The 15512-nt window shown below is 39.8% G+C and overlaps 1 protein-coding gene across 1 annotated transcript; it reads right to left on the reverse strand.

The window, feature by feature from the left end:
• Window positions 1-695: 695 nt before the first annotated feature.
• Window positions 696-1646, reverse strand: LOC103088636 (putative olfactory receptor ENSP00000348552). The gene is given in 3 exon segments (XM_082931034.1): window positions 696-848; window positions 850-1259; window positions 1262-1646. Coding segments are annotated over 3 exon segments (948 nt in total).
• Between the last annotated feature and the right edge of the window lie 13866 nt (window positions 1647-15512).

Below are 15512 nucleotides of genomic sequence, written 5' to 3' on the forward strand. Positions count from 1 at the left end.
GGGAAAGAACCCAGGGATGAATAACATTTTCAAACAAGGGAAAAGAAAAAAGGCCTGAACCTTTGACCTCTGCATCAGTTTCGCCACACCTTACTCTCCTCTCTGATCCAAAGATATAAATGATTTTCTGGTGGGGGACTTGGTTAAGGACAAGAGAAAGAGGTTAATTTTGAAGACACAGGAAGAGAATGATTCAAGAAACAGTTTTAATAATTTAAATGACAATAAGGAGAAAGAGGCAATGAGGATAAGGATAAAAATATTACTGTTATTTAATAATGGAGTAGGAAGAGTTGACATAGGTGACATAAAAATAAGAACCCTTTCAAATATGTTCAAAGGGCAAGCCAAGGAGTAGTTGAATTATGGCCCTACAGACTAGAGCTTTTCATGAGTTAAACAATAAATCTTGAAGGGTTACTTTTCCTTGTTATCAATTTGTTTAGTATGCATCACAGATACAGAGAACTGTAAGGCTTGATCAACAGAAATATACTTTTGTAGAATCGCCTATAGAATGAGGGGAAAATTCATATTAAATGCTTTCTGTTCACACAGAGCTCTTGGGTGTAATGAGATTCCGTGTAATTAGATTTACCTACGTAAACTAGCATGAAGTTAGCCCTTCATCTTATCCTCCGAGACCCTCAGGTAAGAGAAACCAGGGAACAGGAACCATCAGGACCCCTCCAGCATCACTGGATGAAGCGTTTCCGAGTTACCAGGTTCCTCACAGCGGCCTTCGCCTCCTTATTCCTCAGGCTGTAGATGATGGGGTTGAGCAAGGGGGTCACCACTCCATAGAAGAGGGAGGTGAGCTTGTCTGCAAGGTCCTGTTTGTCTGTCCCCCAGGGGCTCCTTGGATTTAGGCTTCCCATACATGAAGAGGATGGTCCTATAGAAGATGACTACAGCTGTTTGGTGGGCAGAGCAGGTGCAGAAGGTCTTTTTCCTCCTCTCAGCTGAAGGGATCTTCAAAATGGTAGCGATGATAAACACGTAGGAGAAAAAGATGAACAGAACTGGGATGCCCAGGAAGATCACATTGGCCACCACCATACTGATTATATTTATGGACATGTCAGCACAGGCCAACTTCAGGACAGCCAGGATCTCACAGGTGAAGTTGTTGATGACATTGTCCCCACAGAAGGGTAGTTGCATTGCTAGGGATGTCTGCATCATGACAGTGGTGCTTCCAGCTGCCCAGGAGCTGGCAGCCATGGGCACATAGGCAGCCTTGCTCATGACCTCAGGGGGTTGCAGATGGCCATATGGCAATCAAACGCCATCATGCCCAGAAGCACACACTCCGTGGCGCCCGTGGCAAAGGAGAGGGACATCTGCACAGCACATGCTGAGAAGGGGATGGTTTTCCTGGGGGTCAGGAAGCTGTCAAGGATGAAGGGGACTGAGGAGGTTGTGTAGCAGATGTCCAGGAAGGAGAGGTTCCTCGGGAAGAAGTACGTGGGCTTGTGTAGGCGGGAGTCCAGGATGGTCACCAGGATGAGGACCCCGTTGCCCAGCAAGGTCACCAGGTACATGGACAGGATGAGCACAAAGAACGTTTTCTCCAGCCTTGGGTGGGCTGAGAGGCCCAGGAGAATGAACTCTGTCACAGAGGCTGTCTGGTTGGCACTTTCCATGGTCTGTCTCGTCTTTCAACTAAATAAAATACTCAGTGATCCAAACTCAACATTCTTTGTCTCATGTGGGTCCAGGGCATCTGGTCTGGAGTTCCAGTCTGGCTGAGTGATTGAAAAACCGTTGTGAAAGTCCACAGTCTCTATTTGTTTCCAAGAAAAAGGAGAAATAAAATTAGAAATTACTTTGGGGTCATAGAATATCAAATTTACAATGTTTAAAGTGAAGATTCTGATTATTTAATGCATTCGATCAGAGACAAGATACATAACATACTCATTTTAGTGGTTCTTTGTCCTATATGGCAGTTCATCTCATTAAACTTGGCCAGAAAAGTGACTTTAAGTTTGCTCTGTGTTCTCCAACTTTGTGCTAGGTACTAGGGAAATTATTAGTTGTGAATACTAACTCTGCTTCTCCAGATCATTTTCACAGAAAACATACTCCTGTTGTTCCCAAGATCCCTTTTCTCATGAGCAATGCTAGCTCCAGGGCTTTCCATTCATCTGTCTGTCCAGCCACCTGCCTTGTCCGTTTGTCCATCCCTCCATCCTTCCATCCCTCCATCCCTCCATCCCTCCATCCCTCCATCCATCCATCCATCCATCAATCTATTTGTCTGTGTCTGAATATCCATCCATCCATCCATCAAAACACTTGTTGATCACCCAGTATATGGGTGTGAGAATTCCTATGAGGAACAGGGGTGACCCATGGCCCAGACTTAAATGGGCACACAACCTGTCAGGGAGGGGAAGCAGAAGGATTCAGGAGAGGCCAGACATCCAAAAGGACATGCAGTGTGTTGATAGAACAGGGGTCATGAAATGCTTCTTAAGTGATTTAGAATCTAGCTGGGCTTTTAAGGACAAAAGGACACTGGACATGGAGAGATACCTTGGGGAGGTCTCCAAGGTAATTTTGTGATCTGGAAATGCTGATATGTTCCTAATAGTTTGAATCTGATGTTTTATGAAGATAGACAGAGGACTGTCTCCAAAAATCCACAGTGGGTCACAGCTTCTGGAAATCTAGTTCTCTTAGATAGCTAAAAGCAGTGCTTTTTTCTTTTTTTTCATTCTTGAATATATTTGCCGTAAAACATGTAAATTTAAGGTGTACAATGTGTTACTTTGATACATTTACATATTGTAATATGATTGCTGTTGTGATATTTATTATATTACATAATTATGGTACAATATTGCTGTCTATATTCACTGAACTGTGCATTAGATCACTGGGTTATTTACTACTTGTCGCAAGTTTGTACCCTTAAACAACATCTATTTTATGTTATGTATATGTATTTTTGTTATCATTCCCTCTTGGTGAATGTCCACACAGGAATCAGTGGACATTAATAGTCCTTAAACCTTTTGGCTAAGCTTCTAGGTATGTTACACAGACTTATATCATGATTATGCTTCCCCAAATAATCTAGTCCAACTGTGTCTCCCATTGTAGATCTTTTTCTACTCCACAGTGATGCATGGCTTTTCAGTTTCAGTTTGATTTCCTCTAATGATGAAGAGCCCACTACATTCCCAAATAACCTACTCCATATTTGCAGATCTCTAGAGTATTAGAAAATTCTTTTTCGTATTGAGCCCAGCAGGCAGTTTTCTAAGTTTTTCTTGTTCATATGATGGTGGTCAGCTTCCTTCAAGAATTGCATTGAATTTGTGCAAATACATCAGGTCTGTAACCACAGAGATTTGGGCCGCATTCTAACCTGCTGTGTAGGCTTCAGTACTGCTTCCCTCTCTTAGACCCTCAGGTTACCCTATTCTATGTTGGGGTTGGAAGAGATCAATGATATTCAAACTCTTTAAGAAAGAGAATTCTTGTTTTCTTAAATTCAGACTCCTCCCACCCCACCAGGGATAAAGCAGAGCTGCTCTTGTTGAAGTGGTCAAGGAGGGCTCAGAAAGTCTGGGCTGCTCAGCCCATGAGGCCCCCCAGAGGCCAGACCACAGGGATAGGCAGCTCCTGGAGACTCTGTTTTCATTGTAGTCAGTATAAATGGCACCTCTGTAACATAACAACAGTACATCTCCAGCCATTTCCATGGCTACAGTGTGAATGATGCTCCCTGGAGTTGTATAAGAAGAGGCTCTGAAACTGTGGGATCATCTCATCCTGGGGGTGTCTTTGAAGTTAGAGGAATCCATGAAGTAAGACAAAGTTTCACAGGCTTCTTGCCATCTAGGTTTTTCTGACCAAGGGGTTTTGCATGGCCCTCAATCTTTGAAATTGTTTCATTTTCTCCCTTCTCAAGTGCCAACCCCTTTGAAAAATCAAGTCAGAAGCTGGAAATGTCCCTGGACCAATAAAAGGTTGAGGATTACTCTTATAAGAACTCTCACTTACCTTTTTCAGGAACCTACTGAGAAAGGGTCCCTATGGCCTGGGAACAGTACATGGGCTAGAAATATCAACACTAGTTTGACAGGCCCAGGCTGAGTTGTCCACCTCTGATTTGAAGAAGGGGTGAAAGCCAGTTCCTCCCACTCTTAGTTCTGTGTTTTAGGCAAAATCTCTAAAGGAACAACCAGTCCATGTAGAAGGCAATTTGAAATCAGTACTGCAGTTGGGACTATTGTGTTCCCTGAAGTGATTAAAAGTTTGGAAATGGAATCATACAAAGTCAGGAAGATTTTTATACTTCTGGGGCAATGTCCCCAAGATCCAATTATGCTGAAAGCACTCTAGGAAAACTCCTTTTTCTCCTTCCTTTGTTCCTGCTGTAACTTTCCACTCTTAGGCCACTGAAGGATATCAGGGGAAGCATTTCCATTTGCTGCTTGAATTTCTACAAACTTCAAAATGCTTAAACTTCTTGAAAAGAGCAGTTGGGGAGATAAAAATTATTTAGGAACACTCTATGTTCATAGCATTGTGGAACCAGCAGCTGTGGACACAATGCTTCTAAACCAAGTGCTCAAGGTCATAATTTGGACACTTGGGGGAACTTCCACCCAGAGCCATGGGGAGACTTCAAGGAGGAGGCAGTTTCTGGCCAGGGACAATGAGGAAGAATTTACACATGAAGAGAGAGGCAAAGGATGGGAAAAGTAGCAGTACCATTGTCGGGACAGAGGTTGGCACAGGTCTTGGGCTTGAGTATTTCTTTCACAGCCTCAGTAAGTCATTTGTTTGAAAAGCATCATGGAACAGGAGGTATAGAACAAAGTCCAGGGAAGACACTCTGAGTTGGTAGAATCTGGAACGTTGTAGCAGCCTTTAAGATGACCCCCAGTAATTCTTTCCTACTGGATTTCATGGCCTTATGTAATCCTTTCCCCTTTAGTAACTGCCTTTAACCTAAAGAATGTACTCTTTTGCTGGTTTTGATGATGAAAACTACCAAATTGGAGAAGTCCATTTGGCAAGGAACTGAGGGAGGTCTCAGTGAAGAACTGAGGTCCTCAGACCAATTACCCTCAAGGCATTGATTCCTGGCAACAACAGTGTAAGTGAGCTTGGAGTTTAACCCTTCCCCAGTCAAACCATCAGATGAGATCCCAGCCCTAGCCAACGTTTTGACTGCAGTCCTGTGAAAGACTCTGAAGCAGAGGACCCAACTAATCTGTGCTCAGATTCTTGGCCCAGAGAAACTGTGAAACAATACATGTGTGTTCTTCTAAGCTACTAAGTTTTGGAGTAATTGGTTTGGGAATAATAGATAACTATTACTATTATTATTATTATTATTATTATTATTATTATAGATAACTATTATAATACATGGAGTATGGTTATAAGCTGGGAGGAAGAAGCTAGGGAAAGGAAGAGGTGTCACATCAAGAAAAAACTGGTCCCGTAAAAGGAAGCCCTCTACTTCCCCAAAAGTCTTTCCTATTGCCAGAGGACATTAGTGATTGGAAGGTTTTTCCTCATTCTGGACCAAAGCGTGCCTGTCTCCCTGCAGCTCTACCCTGGGTCCTCACTTGGCTCTTGGGGGTAACACAGGACATGGTTACTTCCTCTTTTGCATATTAGCCCTGCAAAGACAGGAACACAATAAGTCATTACAGATATGCTCGGTTACATTGAAGATATGAGCCTGAACTAAAACACAACCACTTACAATAACTCAACAAATAACTAACAGTAATTAAGCAGTAATCAATAAATACATAATAAAATCATGACCAAAATCTATCCTGGCAAATCAGACTCTGCCATCAGTGCAAGTGACACAGGGAATCTCAGGCCCTCAGGTGACCTGCTTATAAGAGGAACTTTTAACTATTACTTATAGGAAAGAAAGGTAACAAATACAAGAACAAGCCCCTAATAGAATACACCTTCCTTCTGTAATGAAGCTGCTAGGAAGTTCACCAGACAAATTTGTGGCTTGCCAATAGCAGTCACTATAAAAAGTCCGTATATTTAGACAGATAGTAGTCCACTTTTTTTGGTAAAATTTACTCACAGTGAAATGCATAAATCTTAAGTATATCATCCAGTGAGTTTTGACAGATGTACACATCCATGTAACCAAATCCTATCAAGTTATAGAATACTTACAACACAACAAAGAGTTTTCTCATGGCCCTTACCAGTCAATCCTCATTATTATTATTAGCAATCCTCTAATATTTTTCACCCTTGTTTAAGTATTACCTTTTCAGAAACATCATGTAAATAGAATCATGTGCAAGTCTTTATTCAGAATAATGTTCTCGAAATCTGTCATGTAGTTACATGGTTTTGTAGTTTATCCCTTTTTATTACTGAGTAGTATTCCATTATATGAGCATCCTAGTTTGTTTTTCCATTCTCCTTGATGGACATCTGGGCTATTTCTAGTTTTGGCTGTTATGAGTAAAGCCATTATTAACATTCTCATACAAGTCTTTTTGTAGATGTATATTTCAACCTTTCTTGGCTAAATACCTGAGAATAGGATTGCTGGGTCATAGTACAGATTTACGCTTAATTTTCTAAGAAATGGACAGGTCTTTTGCCAAAGCATGTGTACCATTTTACACTTATCAAAAAAGCACAAGAGGGCTTCCCTGGTGGCGCAGTGGTTGAGAGTCCACCTGCCCATGCAGGGGACACCGGTTCGTGCCCCGGTCCGGGAAGATCCCACATGCCGTGGAGCGGCTGGGCCCGTGAGCCATGGCCGCTGAGCCTGCATGTCAGGAGCCTGTGCTCTGCAACGGGAGAGGCCACAACATGAGAGGCCCGCGTACCACAAAAAAAAAAAAACAACCCACAAGAGTTCTCATATCACATTCTTGCCAGTGTTTGGTGTTGTTAGTCTAAAATTTTACCCACTCTGGTGATGTGTAGTGGTATCTCATTGTGGTTTTCATCTGCATCATTTTCCTGATAACAAGTAACCTTGAGCACTTTTTCATGTGATCATTGGTCATTCCTGTATCTTTCTTTGTGAATTATCTGTTGAAACATTTTGTCCATTATTATAGTTTTCTGTTGTTTTTTTTAAAAAATATTGAGTTGTAGGAAGTTCTTATATATTTTAGATACAAGTCCTTTGTCAGATATGTGTACTATGAATATTCTACCAGTTTGTGCCTTGCATGTTCATTTTCTTAATAGTGTCTTCTGCTGAGCAGATGTTTTAAATTTTGATGAACTCTATCATTAAAACATTTTTTTGGTTATTACTTTCCATATCCTCTCTAAGAAAATTTTGCTTACCCCCCATCACAAAGATGTTTTTCTATGTTTTATAATAAAAGCTTTATAGTTTCTTTCAGCTTTTATGTTGAGGTCTATGGTCCATAGCGAATTAATTTTTGACTTTTTTTTGTCTAGTTCTATCAATTGCTGAGAAAAGGATATGAAAATCTCCAATTCTGACTGTGGCTCTGTCTCTCCCTTTAAATATGTCTGTTTTTCATTCATATTATTTTGAGGCTTGGTTACTAGGTGAATATACATTCATGATTTTATGTCTTCCTGATTATTTGACACCTTATCCTTATGAAATGTCCCTCTTTATTCTGGTAATATGCTTTGTCTTCAAATCTACTTTATCTGATACTAATATAACTCTCCAGCTGTTTGCTTGATATAATTTTCCATCCTTTTACCTTCAACCTGTATGTGTCTTTATTTTTTAAATGCTTCTTTTAGACAATACAGTTGAGACTTGCTGTTTTACCCAGTCTGACAGTCTCTGTATTTTAATTAGTAAGTTTGATCCATTTCTATTTAATGTAATCACTGAATAGTTGGGTTTAGTTTACTATTTTGTTGTTGTTTTCTCTTTATCACATCTATTTTTTGTTCATCTGTTCCTATTTTCGTCCAGTCTCTTAGGTTAATTGAATAATTCTTAGAACTAATTCCATTTTAATTTATGTATTGGCTTTTTAGCTGTAGCTGTTTGCCTTATTTTTCTAGTGGTTGCTCTAGGGATTACTATGTACATCTGAATCTTTTAGCTGTCTCAAAATTCTTGCTCAAACAAGGATACAGATATCAATTAGGCAAATCAATGAATCAACCCCAGTGCCAGACTAATTCTACCAGAATATTCTAGGTACTTGCTACTCAAAGTGTGATCTAACACCAGCAACATCACTTGAGATCTTGTTAGAACTGCAGAATCTCCAGTCCCATTCCAGATTTACTGAACTGTAATCTACATTTTCACAAAATTCTCAGGTGATTTATATGCATGTTAAAGTTTGAGAAGTAGTCTTCAGTAATTAATTGACATTCTAGAACTATACAGAGCAAATTTTAGACACATTAGAATCCCAACTTTGCAGTGTCCATCACGTCTTGGAATTCACCACACCATGCTCTTCTTGGGTCAACTAGGGTAGTTTTGTTGGCTCCACAGTTGTAAGCACTACTTCTAAACCGACCACAATCCCACAGCTGCCTTTTGTTGTACTATTAGTTTGTACAAATGCTTGGCTTCCTGCATTATTCTGAAACCTGATACTCACACCTAGCCCCCTCAAAATGGAAAATGCACAATGCCTTTTCTCCATGCAATGCCTCATTCTTGTGTGTGTGTGTGTGTGTGTGTGTGTGTGTGTGTGTGTGTGAAATGCTGTCTTCTTTCTACCTCCACAGCTGTGTTCTTCTCGAAATGGAATAACTTCTGGGCTGAAATGGTGGCTCTCATGAAAATCAGACAACCTGCTTCTGAAGCTCTGTGATATGGTCCTATTGTTAAAAACATAGTGGTCATTGTTTGGGTTTCCTAGGTAATAGACTCTAAGGGATTCAGCATATGAATTTTGGTGGGACACAAAAATTCAGCCCATAATAGCCCTCGTGGTGTAAAAGCAGCCCTATCTCCTCCTCATGAGCAGGATCAGTTATATGCCACTAGGATAGTGACTCCTTTCCTTGCCTGCTGGTCTCTTGACATAAAAGTCCAACATGACTGGGGATAGCCATAGTTTAAAGTTAGCAGATATAACAGAATAGAAAGTCCAGTGCTCACTTCAGCAGCACATATACAAAAATTGGAACTATACAGAGAAGATTAGCATGGCCCCGTGCAAGGATGACACACAGATTCACGAAGCATTCCATGTTTTTTTTTTTTTGTATGGTATGATCCCGTTTTTGTTTTAAAAAAAAAACACCACACAGGTGGGAAAATGCATAATATATAAATGGGAAAAAGTCTTAAATGGTAAATGCCAAATTGGGTAAGAGTACTGGGAGTTTCTACATCTTTGTAGTGTTTGATTTGTTTGCTTGTTCATTTTACAATGAATACATATTACTTTTTTCACTTAAAGAAGCATTTATTCCATCCTTCCCTCAGACAGAGAGGGATCTTTCTTGTTTTCTTTTTTTTTTTAAGTAATATATGTATATATTATTTATTTATTTTTGGCTACGTTGGGTCTTTGTTGCTGCACGCAGGCTTTCTCTGGTTGCAGCAAGCAGGGACTACTCTTCATTGTAGTGCATGGACTTCTCATTGGGGTAGCTTCTCTTGTTGCGGAGCACGGGCTCTAGGCGCGTGGGCTTCAGTAGTTGTGGCACAAGGGCTCAGTAGTTGTGGCTCACGGGCTCTAGAGGGCAGGCTCAGTAGTTGTGGTGCACGGGCTTAGTTGCTCTGCGGCATGTGGGATCTTCCCTGACCAGGGCTCGAACCCATGTCCCCTGCATTGGCAGGCGGATTCTTAACCACTGCACCACCACAGAAAGCCTTACTTGTTTTTCTTTTTTTAAAGTAGATTTAGAGCAGTGTTGTCAGTTTCTTTGACTATCTATTCCAGTGTCTCATAACTATTTCCCTTATGCTGCTGTTTTAAGTCAAGTTTCTCAGTAGAAAGCTCACCATTATGTACATGAAAGTGCATGCTTAATAATAATAGCTGTTATTTATTCGAGCAATCATTATGTCCCAGATCATCTTCTAAGCACTTAATATGTATTAACCCATGTAATTTTTAATAACCCTATTAGTAGCTCCATTTACAAATGGAGAAATAAAGCATAGCGTTTAAGAAACTTTCCTAACTTGCAGACTGTACACACATACACTTCATATAAAGAATCCTCCCTGCACTTGAGAAATACGCTTCTTTAAAAAAAAAAAAATTTATTTATTTATTTATTTGTGGCTGTGTTGGGTCTTTGTTGCTGTGCGTGGGCTTTCTCTAGTTGTGGCGAGTGGGGGCTACTCTTCATTGCAGTGCACGGGCTTCTCATTGTCGTGGCTTCTCGTGTTGCAGAGCACAGGCACTAGGCGTGCAGGCTTCAGTAGCTGTGGCACGTGGGCTCAGTAGTTGTGGCTTGTGGGCTCTAGAGCCTTAGCTACAAAACAGTGCCATTTTCTCATAGTCAATTTCTTTCTGTCTCTGGTTTTGTGTTTGTCTTGTTCATCATGCTTTCTAGATCCTCACATGACACTCACTACTTGAAGGCACCCTGTAAAGGTCAGTTAGGAAGCCTGAAACTTTTGTTGCTTCATCAGTAGGCAGGATAAGCTTCCTGCTGCCCAGTGCTGGGGAGCTGCCGATATGACTTTAAATCTTGAAGTCTGGGAAAGTGCGCATTCCATGTTTTTAAGATTAAAAAAAAAAAAAAAGGAAGTCCAGAATTTTGTCCTTATGTTTATGATCTGTTGACTTTTAAGAAAGTTACCAAAGGGGGCTTCCCTGGTGGTGCAGTGGTTGAGAGTCCGCCTGCCAATGCAGGGGACACGGGTTCGTGCCCCAGCCCGGGGAGATCCCACATGCCGCGGAGCGGCTGGGCCCGTGAGCCATGGCCGCTGAGCCTGCACATCCGGAGCCTGTGCTCCGCAATGGGAGAGGCCACAACAGTGAGAGGCCCGCGTACTGCAAAAAAAAAAAAAAAAAAGTAAGTTACCAAAGCAATCCAATGGGGGAAAAGATAGTCTTTTCAACAGATGGTGCTGAAACAGTTGGATAGTCATATGTAAAAAATTAATGTGATCCTTTCCTCACACCATACAAAAAATTAACTCAAAATGGATCACAGATCTAAAATCATACATCTTCTAGAAGAAAACATAGGAGAAAATATTTGTGACCTTGGGTTAAGTAAAGATTTCTTAAATAAGACACCAAATTTTTAAATATACTACAAAATTTAAAACTTTTGCTTTTTAAGTGACACCATAAAAAATGAAGACAAGTAAAAAGGACTGAAAGTACTTGCAAATTATATATATGATAAAGGTCTTATATCTAGGCTACATAAAAGAACTCTTACATATGACACAATAAAAAGACAAACAACCCAATTAAAATATCTTCACCAAAAGGTATGTCAGTGGCTAAAAAGCACGTGAAAAGATGCTCAGTATCAGTAGCCATCTGGGAAATGCAAATTAAAACTACAATGATATACTATTGCACAACCACTAGAAGAGCTGTATTGGAAAGACTAATAACACCAAGTGTTGGTAATGATGTGGAGAAATTGGAACTGTCATACATTGCTTCGTGGGTATTTAAAATGTTACAATCACTTTGGAAAAACAGTTTGGAAGTTTCTTAGAGTTAAACACATCTGTATCATATGACCCACCAATTCCACACAAAGTTGTGTATATAAATGTTAAATAGCAGCATTATTCATAATAGCCAAAAACTGGGAACAATCCAAATGTTGATCAATGGGTGAATAGATAAACACAATGTGGTACAACCATACAATGGAATACTATTCTATAATAAAAAGAAGCAAACTACTGATACATTTTACAACTAATGAACCTCAAAAGCATGCCAAGAGGACCTTCAAGATGGTGGAGGAGTAATACGTGGAGATCACCTTCCTCCCCACAAATACATCAAAAATACATCTACATGTGGAACAACTCCTACAGAACACCTACTCAACACTGGCAGAAGACCTCAGACTTCCCAAAAGCTGTGTGGCTGTCCGCTGGGTGTCAGGCCTGAGCTTCTGAGGTGGGAGAGCCAAGTTCAGGACATTGGACCACCAGAGACCTCCCAGCCCCACGTAATAGAGCTCTCAGTCGGCAAAAGCACACCCAGAGATCTCCATCTCAATGCTAAGACCCAGCTCCACTCAACGACCAGCAAGCTTCAGTGCTGGACACCCCATGCCAAACAACTAGCAAGACAGGAACATTAGCAGAGAGGCTGCCTAAAATCATAATAAGTTCACACACACCCCAAAACACACCACCGGGCATGGTCCTGCCCACCATAAGGACAAGATCCAGCCTCATCCACCAGAACACAGGCCCCAGTCCCCTCCACCAGAAGGCCTACACAACCCACAGAACCAACCTTACCCACTGTGGGGAGACACCACAAACAACGGGAACTACGAACCTGCAGCCTGTGAAAAGGAGACCCCAAACACAGTAAGTTAAGCAAAATGAGAAGACAGAGAAATACACGGTAGATGAAGGAGCAAGGTAAAAAACCACCAGGCCAAACAAGTGAAGAGGAAATAGTCAGTCTACCTGAGAAAGAATTCAGAGTAATGATCGTAAAGATCCAAAATCTTGGAAATAGAATGGAGAAAGTACAAGAAACGTTTAACAAGCACCTAGAAGAACTAAAGAGCAAACAATAATGAACAACACAATAAATGAAATTTAAAATTCTCCAGAAGGAATCAATAGCAGAATAAATGGGGCAGAAGAATGGATAAGTGACCTAGAAGATAAAATAGTGGAAATAACTACCACACAGCAGAATAAAGAAAAAAGAATGAAAAGAGTTGAGGACAGTCTCAGAGACCTCTGGGACAACATTAAACACACCAACATTCAAATTACAGGGGTGCCAGAAGAAGAGAAAAAGAAAGGGTCTGAGAAAATATTTGAAGAGATTATAGTTGAAAACTTCCCTAATATGGGAACGGAAATAGTCAATCAAGTCCAGGAAGCACAGAGAGTCCCATACAGGATAAATCCAAGGAGAAACATGCCAAGACACATATTAATCAAAATATCAAAAATTAAATACAAAGAAAAACTATTAAAAGCAGCAAGGGAAAAGCAACAAATAACATATAAGGGAATCCCCATGAGGTTAACAACTGATCTCTCAGCAGAAACTCTGCAAGCCAGAAGGAAGTGGCAGGACATATTTAAAGTGATGAAAAGGAAAAACCTATGACCAAGATTACTCTACCTAGCAAGGATCTCATTCAGATTCGACAGAAGAATTAAAACCTTTACAGACAAACAAAAGCTAAGAGAAATCAGCACCACAAAACCAGCTTTACAACAAATGCTAAAGGAACTTCTCTAGGCAGGAAACACAAGAGAAGGAAAAGACATACAATAACAAACCCAAAACAATTAAGAAAATGGTAATAGGAACATACATTGATATATTATTATATATTAAGGTAATTATTATATATTGATAATTACCTTAAATGTAAATGGATTAAATGCTCCAACCAAAAGACATAGATGGGCTATATGGATACAAAAACAAGACCCGTATATGTGCTGTCTACAAGAGACCCACCTCAGACCTAGAGACACATACAGACTGAAAGTGAGAGGATGGAAAAAGATACTCGATTCAAGTGGAAATCAGAAGAAAGCTGGAGTAGCAATTCTCATATCAGACAGAATAGACTTTAAAATAAAGACTGTTACAAGAGACAGAAGGACACTACATAATGGTCAAGGGGTCAATCCAAGAAGAAGATATAACAATTGAAAATATTTATGCACACAACGTAGGAGCACCTCAATACATAAGGCAAATGCTAACGGTCATAAAAGGGGAACTAGACACAATAATACTAGGGGAATTTAACACCCCACTTTCACCAATGGACAGATCATCCAAAATGAAAATAAATAAGGAAACACAAGCTTTAAATGACACATTAAACAAGATGGACTTCATTGATATTTATAAGACATTCCATCCAAAAGCAACAGAATACACTTCTCAAGTGCTCATGGAACATTCTCCAGGATAGATCATATCTTGGGTCACAAATCAAGCCCTGGTAAAATTAAGAAAATTGAAATTGTATCAAGTATCTTTTCTGATCACAATGCTATGAGACTAGATATCAATCACAGGAAAAAAACTGTAAAAAATAGAAATACATGGAAGCTAAACAATACGCTACTAAATAACGAAGAGATCCTGAAGAAATCAAAGAGGAAATCAAAAAATACCTAGAAACAAATGACAATGAAAACACGATGACCCAAACCTATGGGATGCAGCAAAAGCAGTTCTAAGAGGGAAGTTTATAGCAATACGAACCTACCTTAAGAAACAGGAAACATCTTGAATAAACAACCTAACCTTGCACCTAAAGCAATTAGAGAAAGAAGAACAAAAAAACCCCAAAGTTAGCAGAAGGAAAGAATCATAAAGATCAGATCAGAAATAAATGAATAAGAAAAGAAGGAAACGATAACAAAGATCGATAAAACTAAAAGCTGGTTCTTTGAGAAGGTAAGCAAAATTGATAAACCATTAGCCACACTCATCAAGAAAAAAAGGGAGAAGACTCAAATCAACAGAATTAGAAATGAAAAAGGAGAAGTAACAGCTGACACTGCAGAAATACAAAGGATCAAGAGAGATTACTACAAGCAAATATATGCCAATAAAATGTACAACCTGGAAGAAATGGACAAATCCTTAGAAAAGCACAACCTTCTGAGACTGAACCAGGAAGAAATAGAAAATATTAACAGATGAATCACAAGCAGTGAAATTGAAACTGTGATTAAAAATCTTCCAACAAACAAAAGCCCAGGACCAGATGGCTTCACAGGTGAATTCTATCAAACATTTAGAGAAGAGCTAACACCTATCCTTCTCAAACTCTTCCAAAATATAGCAGAGGGAGGAACACTCCCAAACTCATTCTACGAGGCCACCATCACCCTGATACCAAAAGCAAAGATGTCACAAAGAAAGAAAACTACAGGCCAGTGTCACTGATGAACATAGATGCAAAAATCCTCAACAGAATACTAGCAAACAGAATCCAACAGCACATTAAAAGGGTCATACACCATGATCAAGTGGGGTTTATCCCAGGAATGCAAGGATTCTTCAATATACGAAAATCAATCAATGTGATACACCATATTAACAAACTGAAGGAGAAAAACCTATGATAATCTCAATAGATGCAGAAAAAGCCTTTGACAGAATTCAACAGCCATTTATGATAAAAACTCTCCAGAAGGTAGGCATAGAGGGAACTTACCTCAACATAATAAAGGCCAGATATGACAAACCCACAGCCAACATTGTTCTCAATAGTGAAAAACTGAAACCATTTCCTCTAAGATTAGGAACAAGACAAGGTTGTCCACTCTCACCACTGTTATTCAACATAGTTTGGAAGTTCTAGCCACAGCAATCAGAGAAGAAAAAGAAATAAAAGGAATCCAAATTGGAAAA

This window comes from Lipotes vexillifer, unplaced genomic scaffold, assembly GCF_000442215.2.
Source record: "Lipotes vexillifer unplaced genomic scaffold, Lipotes_vexillifer_v1.1 scaffold920, whole genome shotgun sequence".
NCBI lineage: Eukaryota > Metazoa > Chordata > Mammalia > Artiodactyla > Lipotidae > Lipotes > Lipotes vexillifer.